General features: G+C 41.9%; 1 protein-coding gene across 1 annotated transcript in view; it reads left to right on the top strand.

Moving 5' to 3' along the window:
• Window positions 1–16,710, top strand: part of COL22A1 (collagen type XXII alpha 1 chain) — a gene marked incomplete at its 5' end in the record, with an annotated part of 198,133 nt that overhangs the window by 95,817 nt on the left and 85,606 nt on the right. Inside the window, 5 exons of the mRNA XM_082755403.1 lie at window positions 1,518–1,571; window positions 3,162–3,215; window positions 8,319–8,372; window positions 10,496–10,540; window positions 15,008–15,061. Of these exons, the coding sequence (XP_082611529.1) occupies window positions 1,518–1,571; window positions 3,162–3,215; window positions 8,319–8,372; window positions 10,496–10,540; window positions 15,008–15,061 (261 nt within the window). The remainder of the gene's footprint in view (window positions 1–1,517; window positions 1,572–3,161; window positions 3,216–8,318; window positions 8,373–10,495; window positions 10,541–15,007; window positions 15,062–16,710) is intronic.

Genomic DNA, 16,710 nt, shown 5'->3' with positions numbered 1-16,710 from the left:
AGGAAGGCTTATGAAAATAGATCTTCGTAAGTCTTTTGTCTTACCTCTGTTTTCTTTTTGTGTGTTAGCAAGATGCTAAGAAAATAAAACTGTGTTGTGCTGTTTGTCTGCAAAGTAACCCTTCGCATCTCTAAGCCTGTGCTCGGCCACATTTGGCAAATATGTGGAGATCGCAGGGGCAGGAACTTTGTCCAAAGGCTGTAAAACTCTGAAACAGGATAGAAGAGGGCTCAGAGCTAAGTGTTTCCACACACAGGAATACCAATATTTCTTCAGTATGAGACATAGAAGGCAAAAGAGTATCATGTCCTTTTTCTTCACTGAGCATAAATAACCTTTGGACTGAGATGGCCTTTTGCTGCTTACTGTGGCAGCCTCGTATAACACAAACAAACAAAGAAAAAGATAATCCAGTACCAGGCTTGCTCTATCTGTTAGTATTTACTCTGGACACTTTTGTCAGAGATGCCTTAAATGTCATTTGCAGGAGAGATTTCAGCAATTTAGATGTTTCCCACCTGTTCTAAAACAGTAAATATTCAGGATTGCAAAAGGCAAGAGCCCCCTCCAAGTAATACACAGCAAACCTGTTTGGTTTAATCAGAGCCCATAGTAACCATTTGCAGTGCCTGTGCCTGTTTCTCATTTGAGGCTTTTTTTTTTTCTTTTTTCCTTTTTTTAAATAATCCTCCTAAAAAGAAACTGCTGCAGAACCTAGGAGTAAAAACACTCGGCCAATTCCTTCCCATGTACTTGGGCTTTCCTGTTCTGTGTCTATTCCCTTCCCACTCTCCATTTGTTCTTTAAACTGCCAGCTGCATGCAGTAAAACTTGGCTTTCCCCTGTGTTTGCTGCAGTCCCTGTTATCTGTGCTGCTGCCAGCCTCAACATATTTAGTCCCATTCATCCTGGTGTGCAGACAGATTTAAGAAGCGGTGCCTGGTTTTCCTGTTCGTTTGTTTTCTACAGCTTTGCACATTCCCAGCTCTGAGCTTCACTTCCCTGTAGGTAGGGTAGTTCCTGAGGGCTGCTTCAGTTTTTCAAGGCTTCTTTTCTGTTTGCTTTTAGGCTCATTGCTTATGTTCATTACAGCTGTGCCCAGAGGCTTCTGAGCTTTGGAGTGGATGCTGTACAGGCACGGAGTCGAAAATAAATAAAAAATCAGTATTTAGTTACAAAACAGCAGGTTTTTGAGACAACAGAATGGTGGACAGGCTGAGGAAAGATGATATTAAGATGACTCAATGGTTATGTGTCCCATCGGCTGCAGAGCTTTTATATTAATTTACTCTTAAGTGAGTTAAGTGGCCAAGAGTGCCTAGTTCCTCATTAACAGCTCATCAATTGGCCATAGTGTGTTAATGTTAGCTGCAGCTCCTCCAGAGACTGTAAATAATAAATGTTTGTGTAGAAATGATTCTCCTCATTCCTTATTCTTGTCTTGCTGCATTACTCATGTCCTTGCGCTTGCAAGTGGTGTTAATATCGTGCTGATGACAGTCCTGTTGTTGTTACAGGGGTCCCTTGGCTCGCCTGGCCTCCCAGGGAAGGATGGAGCAAAAGGAGAAGCTGTAAGGTTTTTTTATTCTTCCCCTCCCCCACCCATGTAATCCTTGTATTGCAGTGCAAACCAGGCAGTGGAAATCAATCTGTATTGAGTGAAACACGTCTTGGGGATTTGTATGGCCATTTTAGGAGCAGCAGAAACAAACGGCAGGAGGTTAATAGCCTCGGCACTCTCCCTCGCATGTTCCCAGCGACAGTGGGTGTTGTATGGATTAGCCATCCCCAGATGCTCCAGGGGCAGCTCTGTTCCCATTCATTAAGCTGGAAGAGGGGGGAAGTCGTGGCAGCCTAAGGTCTGGGACTCGTTGTGGCTGTGGTGGTTGATAGCTGCAGCTGCAGAGCTCAGCAATTTGGTTTGAGTCTGGCCAAGAGACGTCAGCCAGTGGAGAGGGCAGGGGGTGCTTCCAGGAGCATCTTGTGCTTCCAGGAGCAAATAGATAGGTGTGGGAGAAATATCACAGAATCATAGACTGGCTTGGGTTGGAAGGAACCTTAAAGATCATCTATTTCCAACCCCCTGCCATGGGCAAGGATGTCACCCACTACATCAGGTTGTCCATGACCCTATCCAGCCTGGCCTTGAACACCTCCAGGGATGGGGCATCCGCAACCTCTCTGGGCAAACAGGCAGCTCAGCCACAGAAACAAGGACCTGAGCTCTTCTTGGGCACTGCTAAAAGCTAAGGACAAAGAAGGAGGTTCAGAGATAGGTCAAAGAAGGACAAAGCATACCAAATTTTGCCTTTAAAAAAATTACACATGAGGAATAAAACCACAGATAAATTTTCCAGCATCTTATATAAATGTGTTTTGGAGTTTTCATCCTTTCCTATGTTCGACCACTGGAGTTCAAACACCATCCCTTTCAATTTTCTTCATCCAAATGGTCTGTTATTCTGAACTCTTTGCCTTACTTGACTTCTTTTTGCCTTAGCTGTCCTTGGGGAAGGAACTTGATCATCCCATTCACCATCCCTTTTCAGCAGTCATTTTATGGTGTCTGGAGGAGCTTGGGGAAAGGGCTTGGAATGCTTCAAAAGTAATGATACACAGCAGAAAAGCTCCTACTTCTCTGACACTCTACATCCTGTTTCTGCTTTGTGCCACCTGGACCCGTGACCTGCACAGGCATAGTGTGCCTTATCTCTTCCAGAACTGGTACAACCTCATTGCTTCCTGCATGGCACGGTCTGGTATCGGACAGTGACTTACTTGGGTTTGCAGAATTTCTTATAGGATGTGTTTATTGCACCAACCAAATGCAATATGTTATCTCCAAGGAATCATCAGCTGAAGAATGTAGTTGGTGCAAGCTGTTTGCTTCGTACAGAACTCATTTCTAGCTATTTCGGTGGTTGTGTTTGAAGAGCAGATGAATAACTACTTCAGTTTTTTGTTTGTCTCCTTCTGCTTTTATTTTTGCAAAGAAAGCACAATGCAGACTTTTAGATCTCCAGATAATGGTACTCAGGACTGTAGATAGTGGATAGAGCTTCCATTTCTAAAGCTATATATAAAGACTTCTTTGAGTTATCTTAGCCTCTGTAGAAAAAAAAAATATTAGCATTTACCACTTCTGCTGCTGTTACTTACAGGGTGAACCAGGACAGCCAGGAGCATTTGGTCTGCCTGGGCCAGCAGGTCCAAAGGTAAGCTTTCAATTTCTTCTTTACATGGGTAAGTGTACCTTTTACACTGAGTTTTTGTATGTGTGGATTGCTTGAATTATTGTTTTTTGTTTGGAGGCCTGCTGACATAACAGAAATTAGGCAAAGTATGTAAAGAGATCTTTTATTTGATCAGTATAGTTAGAGAAGGTGAAGAGAACATGTTTCAGGGCACATAAACCTTACTTCATGTTTTCAGTAAACTCTTCCAACTCTGACAAAGATGCAGGTACATATTCTCATGAGCAATGCTTAGTCTTCCTTCCAAAGTCTCAGCTCTCCTTGCCTTGTTCCCTGGTTAGTGAGGGGATAAATAGCCATCAGCTAGTTTCAGTCATCTTTATGATACACAAAGACAATGGTGCATTAGATTGATGAGTGTTTTTTTTCAGGGATGTCATGCACAGCAAGTTCAGCTCAGCCTATGAAAGATGCGGCAAGGATAATAGATTGATAATCCAAATTTGCTTGACCCCGTTCTGCTCCCATACATGCTAAGGTCTTTGAGCATCACATTTTTCTGGAAGAGCTGTATCTGTTTAACTAAACCTCCTGTTGAGTTTACTGATGGCTTTGTCCTCAAATAGGAGTTAAATACCTGAATATTTTTCCAGATGTCATCCTGATGGTCACCTGGTTCTGTCTGAGAGGACTCTATAACACAGTTTATTTATAGTTTATTTATAGTTTCTTTTGGGTTTCTCAGCTACAGAGAGGCTCTTTCTCCAAAATATCTTGTTTTCATAGAGGGAAATGTTCATCATTTCCTAAAGTCTCATCAGGAGGGTATCAGAACTAATGGTGTATTTGTGGATTAGTGGAAATACTTGGCAGCCATCCCACGGTTCTCTGCAGGAGCTGTATTGCCTTCAGCAACATGAAGGGGTTGATTGTGGAAGCTGCATGGCAGCACATTCAGCAGGGGATAAATGACAGCTGTAAAGCAGGGCTGGGCTGAGCTGAGAAGGGGTACTCTGGATATTGTTTTGCCCTTCAGTGGTATTAGGAAGTAGATGAAACGAACTGGATTCATCACCCATAAATGCCTGTCAGCTGCATCTCACATATTATATAATAAACAAATACATGTTTTCTCTATGCCCTGCATATTTTCTGTAGTGGAATTAAAAGCCAGTAAGCTCTACAATACCCAGTCTCCTTGTACAGTGAAGCTTCTCACTTTTGCTTTACAAAGCTTTTACAGACTAAGCTAAATCGAGGCAACTACATCTACCTGCAGAAGGGCTTGATCCTGGAAGATGCTCTGTATTTCCCACCAGGATCATCAGGCACATGTAGTTCAGCCAAATAATGCACCAATACTGAATGCAAGTTCAGCACTATGGGCTGGGCAGAATAGGTGCTGATGGAGCTGAACCTAAACACAGCCTGAGTAGAGAGTGCCAAATGCTCCTAGAGAAGAGGTGAGCTGGCTAACCCCCATCCTCTAAGCTACAGTGGCTAAATATAAAATGATCATGTGCTGTCACGGTGACTTTTATTTATTTGAACGGATGCACTGGCTATTTGCAGTGTCCTTGAGCTGGATTCTGGCCTGAACTATTTTAAGAAACAATCCTGATTTTGTTGTCAGGGCTTTAAAAGTCTAAAATATGAATCAACACTCCTTTGCAAAGCCCAGCCGCCTTGCTGGTGTGGAACGGGGTGTATAGAGATGCGTGGAGCTGGCAATCAGAAAGGTCATGTCTCCAATTACAGTTGTAATGATTGCTTTTTGCCAGATCACTTACTTTTATTTAAATTCATCGGCATCAATACAGTGGCTCCAGGCTCCATAGAAACCTACCTTGCATTTTCTATGTTCATTTGGGATGTGGTCCTTCCCAGCTCAACCCATCTTCATTTCCATTAAGCCAGGCAAGCTCAGTTACACTTGGTAGCTGTACGTACACCCCTGGAAATTCATCTGCTTGGCTGAGGAATTTCCAATCTTTTGCCTCAGTGTCAATTGCCAGCAATTTCTTTCTTTTAAGAAGGTACCAAGCAATTTTTACAGACCTCATTAATTGCATGATGAAATTTTCAGCAGCACAGAAAAGGGTCTTGCAGACTTCTTGTTATAAGACTTCACTCCCTAGGAGTACCCTAAATAGATGATGAGTCCATTAGGGTACATGTATGATTTACAGGAATTAAATGCCCTCTGTATGTGATTTCTGTCTTTACTGTTTTTGCTGCTCAATGAAGTCTAATGGGGAGTTGTTCCTAGCTCAGTGTCTTCATCATAACAATTATTTTTCTTCCCCCAACTCATCAAGCTTGGTGGGTAAACTTCAGTGGTCGGTAAACTTCTCCATCCAGGAAGGATGTCTGATCGTGCTGGCTACAAGTGGGTGGAGGCAAAGAAGAGCTCTCAGTGTCAGCCTTGTGCCAATCCAAGTCAGAGCGTCTGGTTATAGAAGGTGCTGTGGTAGTCTGGGATGTCAGTAAACATCAATTGCTCAACGTAGAAGGCTCCCATGTAAATATGTGGGACGTGGCAAGATAATTTAAATGGAGTAAATGAGTCTGGAAAAAAAAGCACAATTCCATCACTATGGTTTTATAGCAGTTAAATAAAGCTTGAATGTTTGAGACCAGACCCTTTAGCCTATACAGTCCTGCAGCAAATACTCAACCTTTTTCTTTTTTTTTTTTTCTTCTTGTATCTTTAATAAAAGGTTAAAGAGATTTTTTTTTTTGTGGCTGTCATTGCTGTTGAACTGACATAGCTATAGCATTGCTATCTGAACTGACAGATATCTATGCTCAATAGGAAAAAAAAAAAAAAAAAAAGGAGGAGACAAAAAATAAGCCTTTGAAATATAAAGTATTAGGTAAGGCTTTCATTTTGACAAATTTCCTAATTCTTGTTCACTTCAGCTGTCGAAGGTCTTGCACTTCTCAGGTTTACCAGACATGATCTCAGCACAGGCCTTGAGTGGGATCAGCAAGTCTTCCCGTCCAGACAAACCCAGTTTCTCTATCTATAATATTTGCTGCCTGCTATAACCACAGCTTATGCAACAGTCTGAGTTGGGTGTTGAGAATTTGGACAACTCAGAGCAAGCTTCTGTTTCCATAGGGGTTTTGCCTGGAATTTGACAGTATTATTTTTCGGCAGGTTGAGATAAGTGTTTGCCTGCTTCTCTTTCTCTGTTATTAGTGGGCTTGTACAGCTGACACTGCCTGATGCTGTAGAGATTGACTTTGCTTGTGCATAAACCCAGCTGTTGTTAACCTGTTTGTGAATCTCCCCATGAGTTTGCAGCGTGGCTGGCTTCCGTTCTTAACCTGGGTTCAACTGTTTTACAGCTGGGCTGATGAGCTGCTCGTAAGCTTCGGGGCATGGTTTCATCTGTTCTAAAGAGCAAAGTCCTTTCTGGCAAAGGCAGGGGACAGTTTTGGCAATGCACTGCTTAAAGAGGTGGTGAAACTCTTGCCAACTACAGTCCAGCCAGCCGGCCAGGTCTGTGCTTAACAACTGTTGCAAATGAGATTGTCATTTTGGGCTAAATGCGAGTGTAAACAGCGGCGTGACATGACCAGCCTCCCAGGCACTCGTGCTGGGACAAAAATACCCCAGTTCTGCTAATAGTTCACTCCAGACACATCTTGTATTTTTAAATGTTTTATTTTATTTTTTAATAGGAAATGTCCATTAAGAAGGAATGTAGAATCATTTAAAAATACAATCCTGGTCTGTTTTGAAGCCCTATCCACTGTGGCAACCCAGTACAGGCATTAACCAGATAGGAGAGGGAAAAAGAAGGAAAGAGAGATAAGAAACAACATAATCAGCCCGTCTGGTGATGTAAGAGGCCTACGCAACTCTCACGGCCACCTTATCAGTTGTAGGCTGCCAACGTAGGGTTGCTCTGAGGGCTGATCCTGTTCAGCCAAGGATCCAGACAATTTGTGGGGTTGTAAGGTGCACAAACACACAGAGAGAGCCTATCAGTTTGCCATCTCTGAGGGAGACAGCTAGTGTATAACCAGCTGAAAGACTGCTGAAATGTCTCTGATCCTTGTGTATTTGTGTTGTTTATGATGAAACTGTGGTCTTTTTTGCCTTAAACATATTTGGGGCACATAGAGTCATAGAAAGGCCTAAGCTGGAAGGGACCTTGAAAGATCATCAGGAAGATCATCAGGTTGTGAGAAAAGGGAGCCAAGATGAGATTATCTAACACCTCTTGAAAACCTCCAGTGATGGGAAGTCTACCACATCCCTTAGGAGGTTGTTCCAGTGATTGATTTTTCTCACTGTCAAAAATATCTTTTGTACTTAAAAGCAAAACCTCTCCTGGTGTAGCTTGTACACAATTGCCCCTCATCTTTTCTCATATGGCTCCTTGTGAAAAGAGAGCCTCCATCCTCTCTGTAGTAAGTACAGGAATACTGTGATGAGGTCCCTTCTGAGCCTTCTCTGCTCCAAGGCTAAAAGACATAATTCTTTTAGTCTTCCTCACAGGCCAGTTTCTCAAGCCCATTGACCATCTTCTTTGGACCCCCTCTAGTCTGCATCTTTTTTGCATTGTAGGGACCAGAACTGGACACAGTGCTCCAGACGCGTCCTGACAAACACTGATCATGAGAGAGGCATGATCACGTCCCTAACTTTGTTAGTAATGCCACTGTGGGTGCAGCCCAGGACCTGAATTACCTTCGTTTGTTAGTTTTCATACAATTCTTGCTTGCACACTCTTCCAACCTGCCCAGGTCTCTTTATAAAATGTCTCTCCCTTCTGACCTGTCCACCTCACCACCCAATTTACTGAGTGTTTTCACCTCTGAAACAACCCATAGAGGAATTTGTGTGTGACAGATTGAAAAGCAAGGCTGGAAGCAGAGCAGTAAAACTTGCTAATGCCTGAGTGCTGGGGACAAAATCAAACATTGGGGCATCACTTTGGGTAAGTAAAGTCAAACACTGCTCTGTATATTAGAGCTGAGATAACTGAGAAGCCTCAACAGCCCCATGTGAGCCAAGGAATACAGGTTACATTTCTGAATAACTCATTTTTGGGGGTCTTTTTTGTGAAACAGTTCCCATTGCTTTACTGTATCTCAATTCTTTGCCAGGGATCTGAGGGAAAACAGGGTCCTCCAGGCATTAAAGGCTACGTAGGAGCACCGGTAAGTTATGATTCCTATTACGTTTTTGACATTGTGGAAACTTTATCCATTTTTTTTTAGTGTGTTCTGCCCACCTTTTTTTTTTTTTTTTTTTTTTTGAATTAAGAGATATCAAGTATATCTGACTATTTACCTGTGCTCTGTCCAAATAGTGACATTTTCTTGACTTCATTGAGTTTCTTGTGACTTCTTTAAATGAGAGCAGATCTGTACCTACTGCAGAGCTGTCAGTAGAAATTACTTGATTACCAAGGTAACAGCTGGGGATTTTGTGATGCTTCCACTGTAATGCAATTGCTTTGGTCTGTATTGATGCACCATTTATATGGTGCTTGAAAACTTCATCATAACACCAAGCAAAACCACCAGCTCTCAGTGAGTTTCCAATCATATTTTCAAAACTGTCAGGAAACAGCACTTTGGACTCAGGGGACAGACCTGCCTTGAATGGACAGACAGCAATAAGAAAATAAATCACATGCTGTCAAGTTAGCATCTCTGTCTTGTGGTCTCACCTTGGTAATTACAGAGGCAGCCTTATAGCTGGTGTTGCAAAGGCTGATTGGATTTGCTGGGGTTTAATGACCTGGCTGTACATCGGTGTGCTTTAGTGGCATACCAGACGTGCTCATGCACCAAAAGATTTCCCTGTGCCAGCCAAGGTCTTGCTTTACAACTCACTACAAAGAGACCTGATGTGTTCAAAAGAGCATGGGTGCTTATGTCTTTGCCCAGGTGTGTGCTGTCTCTCTGCATGGTCTAACATCGAATTGTATTAGGCAAGAAGAAGATGAAATGAATAGAGGGGTGGCATTACCTGCCCATGTCCTAGATCCTTGCAATATTAATGAGATAAATGGACAAGGAGATGAGAATACTTCCTTCCTGCTCCCTGAGTCACCTTTCTGTGTGAAAAGCAAAGCACCCACCTGTGGTGCAGTGTTACCAAAGGTCCTGTCCATGTCTATCATCAGACTGACATTTGGCTTGGGCTGCTGGGCAGGAACAAGGCTGTAATCATCCACGCAGTGTGTATGAGGGCCCCATGGTTATTAGTGCATTAAGGGAGTCACAATTTAAACCTCTTCCCATCTGCTTTTTGGAAGTAGTGGGGTTATTGCTTTGCCGTGTGGGAAGCTGTGCAGGCTCATTTTAGGTTGTTAAGCTGTGCAGAGTTTTCTCACAGTCAACCATGGCATGAAAGCTAAAGTCCTTCATAATTATCTGTGTCATCCTTATGGACCAAGTAAGTCCAGACATGTAGTTCTCATCAGCTTGGAGTTAAGTCTTCAGCACAGTGTAAAGTAAACTAAAGTTTAAATATAAATATATTGTAAGAAGTGTTTCAAACTTCAGCAGTTTTGGAGAGATCACTACTGACTGAGCATATTTGTCTGCCTGTGGCCTTAAGTCGATTGCTCAGTTGGTACAATAAAGGTAAAATACACAGTGCTTCCTGTGCTGAGGGGGCTGAAATCCATTCCTGCCCATTTTGTTGATCGCCTATGTTAGTACTGCTGTCTTTCATCAAACTGAGCTCCAGCAAATGGTTCTGGTGTACCTGGGAGAAAATGAATTTTGCTGTCCAGATGAACTCTAGCACTGGTTTCACAGAGCAAAAATGCGCTTGGGCCTCCTGGACAGGGATTTTTGCTTGCCAGTTCTCAGAGGTACCTGCTGTCTGTCTAGCTACTTCATCCAAAACCACCAGGAAAGGGTATTCTTGCTTGTTTATGCAATAGGTTTTTCCATCAGCATTGTCCTCTACCCGAGTTCTCATTGTTTATGAGCAACACAAAAAATGTGGAGTAGTGGGTGGTTTCTAGACCATCTGCAGCTGCGGTGTGTTCCCTGTCCATCCTCACTGCTGCTGGCAGGAGGATCATGTGTCTGGGAACAAGATAATATTACAGACAGTCTTGGGTCCACGGGTCATCCCTGCTCTTTTTGTCTGTTTAGACCTTGCTTGTGGCCAATGTGGAGTACTGGCAATGAGGTAAACGTCCTTGAGGTTCACTTAAATATATTGTGCAGATGTGCAGTGATTTGGTGACTAATTAGAGGAGGTAGATATGCTTCTTATTGAATTGAATTCCATAATCTCTTTTTGCTTTTCTTTTTAGGGTCTCCAAGGAGAAAGAGGAGAAAAAGGAACACGAGGAGACAAGGTATTCCTGCTGCATGCTAGGAAAAGCCGGGCTGTTCTTTGCCTTTTTCCTTTAAACCACCAGCTTTGAAGGGTGATGTTGGAAAGTTTCCTCACTGCTGTGCACCTCCTGGTGCTGTCCATGAATGACCTCCCATGGGAGTGCAGGAGGGGTTTACAGGTCTCTTCTGTCTCCTAAGGCCACATTTAAGTCTGGAAAGAGGAGGGATGGGGTGCTGGGATGCCACTGAGGACAGCTAGTGGGGTGTCCACGCTGTTTGCACCACTTGTGAGCCCTGAATAACCACTGACTGCTGCTGACCAAGTTTTCATCCAGCATTTCCTTGTCTTGGTGTAGTTGCTGAGATGATCCAACATTTCTGCCTTCTCCCATCACTGTAAGCTCAGTTTTTAATGAGTACCACAAAGTTTCTCTATTAAAAGCTTCATCCAACTGGTGATGCTGATGATCCCCAGTTTCCTGCTCTCTCCTGTCTGGGGATATGGTTTTTATGCAGCACAGGACTCTCTGGGATTTGAACCACCTTTATGGTTCAGTGAAGAGGCCAAGTGCCTATTATAACCAGAGTACACATTTAAAAGGAGAGCTGGGCAGACACAAAGCCCTTCATTATTTCAGTCTGCTTGTTGTGTTTGGAGAGATCTCAGATGAGCCCACACTTCTGTTGCAGACCTGTCAGCCATTGCTGAAGGCTTCTCAGAAATGCCTGCAAAAATGCATTTTGCTGCCTCTGCCAGGAGAAAAGGGTGACGACTGGGTCCTGCCCTGGGAAGCAGTGGAATGTATGGCATAACCAGGCTCTCAGCCCAACCAAAGTTCTCCATCTTGCTTGGGTCTCAAATTGGCCCTGAGGCAGGAATATCTCAGTGCCATTCTGGCAGCTTTGCCTATGTTCAAGCTTCCTTTAAGTGATAACCTGGCCATAAGTGTTTGTGCAAAGGAGGGAATAGCTTGCCAACTCGTCCTTGTTCCCATTTCTCACTCTCTCTCTTCCTGGAGAAGAAACATGGAAATGTAGACCTCGCTTCTGCCTGGCAGGACAAATGATTAACAGGCCCTTAACATGAGATACTGCATTTTGCTTTCCTGTGTATTAGGGTGTCTGTTCCCACCATTCATTTTGTTGTTTAGTTAGAAGTAGCCATGGCCAGGTTTCATATTACTGATTCTCACCATTGCAACCAGAGCAAGAAGCTGGATCTCGCTTTATCTTCATCATGCTTTTGCCTCAGCCCCTTGCAGGACTGGTGTGTTGTGTCTAGCCGGTGCTTCAGCTGCTTTTCCAGATGTCAGGTTGTCCAATCTGCTGGAATATTTGGCTCCTGGATGAAAATCTGTCTTTCTGACATCACCATGATGGCAGAGAGAGCTGGAGCAGTGTGTGGGCTGGTGGCTGACTAAGCTAAAGATTAAAGTGAGAAAGGAATGAAATAGGTTTTGTTCCATTATAAGGATATGAACAATTAGAGCTCCCTTTTATTTCCTTTTTTTTCTTTTTTCTTTCTTTTTTTTTTTTCCCCCTTTTCTTTTCTTGTATTTTCTTCCTGAGGCAGACAGATCTCTGCTTCAACAATTGTGTTTTGTTTTTTTCCCAACTTGAAGCTGTTCTCAGAGCATCTACTGCTGCTGCTTTACCTTCCACCAGCCGGGACTACTGTGAACACAGTGGGCGTTAGTGTGGCGGGCCAAATATTTCCTTGTCTGCTTTTCAGTTTGTAATTTGAATACTGACACCTACGCAACCCGTGCTTCTTCTCTGCCTGAGGAGAAGAGTGTTTATTGTATCAGAGAAGTGTTACCCATGTACTGATTACTGGTCTGTTCAATCTGTACCGCGGTATGACAAAAGTCCTAATATCCCAGAATAATATCCCATCTTGCCTTTATGTTCTTATATCTTGCAACCTCTGATGGAAATACTGAGGTTTTGTAGTGAGGGTCCCAAATCCAGTATTATCAGTTACATCTAATCTTTAGGAGAACCACTGGTTATTATGAGCGGCATCTCATCCTTTTGTGTCTGGTGGGCTCGCTGTACAATTCTATTTTCACCAAATCATTGTAGGCTGATGTATAAATTTTCTTCAGCAGGGGAAGGAAAGGGAGTCTTGAAGTGAAAATTTGAGAATAAATCTTTTATTGAGCTTTTTCTTTCTTTGAAGAAAAAAATTCTGTCTCTAAATGGCATTTTTCAAAGAATGAAAAAAATCACCTAAGAAATAAATTTATAATAACAGATTTTTCTGAAGACACAACTGAAAGAAGAGTTCTCTGGAACATTTTCAAACAGCTCTAGTGCATGCATTTATATAAATAATACATTTGCCTTTCCCAGCCCCCATTAGGAGCAGTAAGAATATTGACTTTTTTTTTTTTTTTTTGGCAGCTAAATGAGCGTGTGTGAAGTACTTGTTGCTGCACTGTATTGATGCTAACAAATTCTCTTGAGAATATAGTGCTCATTTTGTCAGCAACCCACCAGACTGTCACTGAAAGTCTCAAATTCAGGATGCTCATAGCTGGGTTAGACAGTGCAAATGTTTTATGAATGTAGAAACTGTTGCCCCAGCAGTGAGTAGATCTGGGTGCCTGACACTGCTTTTCAGCTGCTTTTTGTAGGGTGTAAGTCTCTCTAATTTCACTCCTTGGATGCATCTTTTTGAAATAACTTTTCTGTTACAAGACCGATTGACTTTCTAAAGGGAGGAAAGAAATGAAATGATTTGCAAATCCATTGCTGGATGCTGAATTAAGGCATTTTCAAAAGGAGCTAATTAAATCCAATGCTGCAAGTGTAGGTTTGTTTGCATATAACAACTGAGATCTATCAGAGATACTGTGGGATAGTAATCAGAACTAAAAAGTCTGAAATTAAAAAAAATAAAAATAGAGTAAAGCTAATATTTTGCTGTCACTCCTTGTAGTTGTAGAATTTGTTCATGTACACTTATGTTAACACTAGCAGCGTGTGTATGTATTTGATTATTTAAATTCAGCAGTGTATGCAGGCTCCAAACAAAATCAGTGTTCCATTCTACAGAGATTTAAGCACTTATCACAGCGAGAGAAAGTCCCCGCTCAATGAGTTTTAAATTATGATGGCTACATGGGCAAGGGCCATGATCTGTAAGGAAAGAAGTAAGTTTGGCGGGATTGATCTAGTCATCATTTCTGTCAAGGACCTGGTTTATAAAATATGAATTATGCTTATTAACTTTGAACATGGAAGTACAATGGAGGTCAGGATCAGAATTCAAAATGGTCTTTTACATGTAAATGTAATCCCCCCAGAGCAGAAGATGACATTGAGAAGCAAGAATAGGATGCTGCATACACAACTAATTGTGCACTGCTGCAGATTAGGATCATGGAATCACAGAATGGTTTGAGTTGGAAGGGACCCTAAAGATCACCTAAATCCAGCCCTCCCTCTCACAAGCAGGGACATCATTGGGAACTGATTAAGGAGCTGTCCTGCAAAAGGTGGTTTGGGGTAAAGCAAACATTAACCTGGGATTTAAACAAAAGAACAGTCTATAAAGCATGAAATAATCTTTCTTCTCAGAGTTAGCCTCAGCTGTGTCCAGCTTCGGGCATCTAGTTACAGTCAAGACGTGGAAAAATTGAATAATGCCCAAATAAGAGCAATAAAAATGATAAGAGGTCAGGAAAATACACCCAGTAAGAAAAGTTGAAAGTACTGAGGTTGTTTAGTCTGGAGTTTGAAGTTTGAGGGGGGAGTTTTGTAAGACTTCAGATACATAAGAGGCTGTTGTAAAGATGAAGGGAGCAATCTGTTTTCTGTGTCTGGAGGGGTGAGGAAAGACGTACTAGTTTGAAACAGTAGTGAGAAAAAAGTCAGGTTTAGACACAGGGGAAAAACATATCTGCAGGTGTTAAAAGTAAAGCGGTGGAATAGGTTGCCTGTGGACTTTGGGGACTGTCCATCTCTGAAGACATATAAGAATGGATTAATTGATCCCCCAGGCTAAGGAAAGCAAAGGTGAAAAATCAAACATTTTTCTGAAGTGGGTAAAAATGTCCGGTTCCTGGATTTTTGGCTCATTATTTTTGTAAAACCTATTACAGATTGATGTTCTCCTAGTTTATATGAACCTGGGTCAGAAGGCAGAGGAAGGATGCCCAAGTAGAAAGCTGGCACACAACCACTTCTCAGAATTCACCTCCCAGTTACCTGATGCTAAGTTTTCTAGCTAGATAAGTGCCATCAGTTAGTAAAGTTAGAGGGGATAGAAGTTTCATTGCATTCACCTTCTTGTTTCAGGATGCTCCCAGCAACTTTTCTGAGTACACATATGTGGACTTCAGGCATTTTCTCTACCGGGCTAGCTTGAATTACTTTTCTTTCATCTTTCTGCTTGGAAAGAATAACATGGACATTTCTTGTATAACACTAACCCAAACATCACAGATGTGTTACAGAGTTTTTTTCTCATCCTTCTCCAGGGAGAACGAGGCCTAGATGGACTCCCAGGAAAGCCAGGTGTGGAGGGGAAACAGGTACGTGGCAAATACTCAGCAGCTGGAGGCTTTTCTTTGGAGCGAGTGAAAGTTTCTTTAAATTTAAGACTTATCTTGGACAGCTGCTGAGTCATGACAGGACCCCATTGCATCAGCAGTTTTCAGAATCCTTATTCTAAGGCTCTACATGTATGTTAGCAGTTTTCTTTCTTTTTTCTTTTCTTTTTTTTTTTTCTTTTATTCTCCCGTTTCTTTTTTTTCATTTTTTTTTTTCTTTTTCAAAATTAAATAGTAATGCAATATCCACTTAAAAGTAATGCCAAACCTTTAAACATGATAGGTTAGAAGCTTGTCTGAATTTTTATCAAAGACATAAGGAAGCACAAATGAAAAATTTAGCTGTTTGATCCTGACTTTTATAAAGTGTGTTTTCTTTCCACCCACAACATGAAAGGAGGAGAACTGGGTTTGGTTTATTTTCAATAGAAAAACTATAGCTTGGAACTATTTACATTTTTAAGACAAGATGAAACCAGAAAGTTATTCTATAAAATCAGTACACTTCTGCAGATTAGACAGATAACACTTTGTCTGTATCTAAAACTATCTATAGATCCCACAAGACTGTTTTCATTACTCATAGTAATGTCCCTAATGAGAATCATCCTTTACTCCCAAGGATCTTCTGGTCTAAATAGCAAAGGATGGAGTAAGAAACAGAGACAAGTGATGTGATTTGCCAAAAGTCTTTGCAACTAATAGTTACCACCCTTGAGCCTGAAGCCTCCAGGCTCCTGTGTCTGCATCCTATCCCCTAACCCTCGCTGTTTCCCTCTATGGAAAGGATTGTTTGGAGGCATGATTTTGCATTTGCAGAGGTGGAGAAGCTGCCCAACTGCATCGCTTTCGCTCTTTTGGCAGTCGGAATTTCAATTTGATTTGGTTTATTTGGGAAGTCATTTTGTTTCCATATCAGACATCTTTTGTATTTAGATGGCAAGGTGTAGTGTCATAAGTAATCATAGTCTTTGTTAAACTATACTTTCCTTTCTGTGAGGTGATAGAGATTATTTCACTTTTTTTTTTTTTTTTTCTTTTTCTCTGTGGGAGATTTGATAGTTAATCATCACTTTCTCTCTGCTGTGTTCCTCAGCCATGGTTTATCCTATGCCATGAAATATTTCTCTGGTTAGTGTTTATCACTATCCTTATAAGATGGAAATGTTTCCCAGTGTTAGATGTGGCACTGGCATCTCAATGAACTATGTTCACTGTGCCTGTTGCGTTGTTTACAGGACTGGTTTGTACTTGCAGCAAGTGTGGATGAAGTGAGAAATTGCAGAGGGATGTGAAGGTGGATGCTGATTGTTTACTACTCCTAAGGAACAATTTCTCCAAGTGACACCCTATTACAGAAGTCGGGTTATTCTGAAGTTTTTCTGCCTTTTTCATGTCTAGACTCCTAGCAGTGGGCAAATATTCACGCCTGAATTTTATCCTAAATTTTGTGTTTGACACTGATTTACTCCCTGAACTGCAATCCTTCTGAACCAGCTGAAATTGGATTGCTATTATCGTGCCTGCTGTGGCATCTCCATCCTTATTCCCCTTCCTGTCTACATGGTAGAGCCAAAGCAGCCTTGAGTGTTGTATTAGCTGTTATTGCAGTGCAATGGGACATAACTGTT

Source organism: Aythya marila, assembly GCF_965140915.1.
Source record: "Aythya marila genome assembly, chromosome: 2".
NCBI classification, from domain to species: Eukaryota; Metazoa; Chordata; class Aves; order Anseriformes; family Anatidae; genus Aythya; species Aythya marila.
The sequence above is the reverse complement of the archived record's forward strand: the minus strand, read 5'-3'. Positions and strand labels throughout refer to the sequence as shown.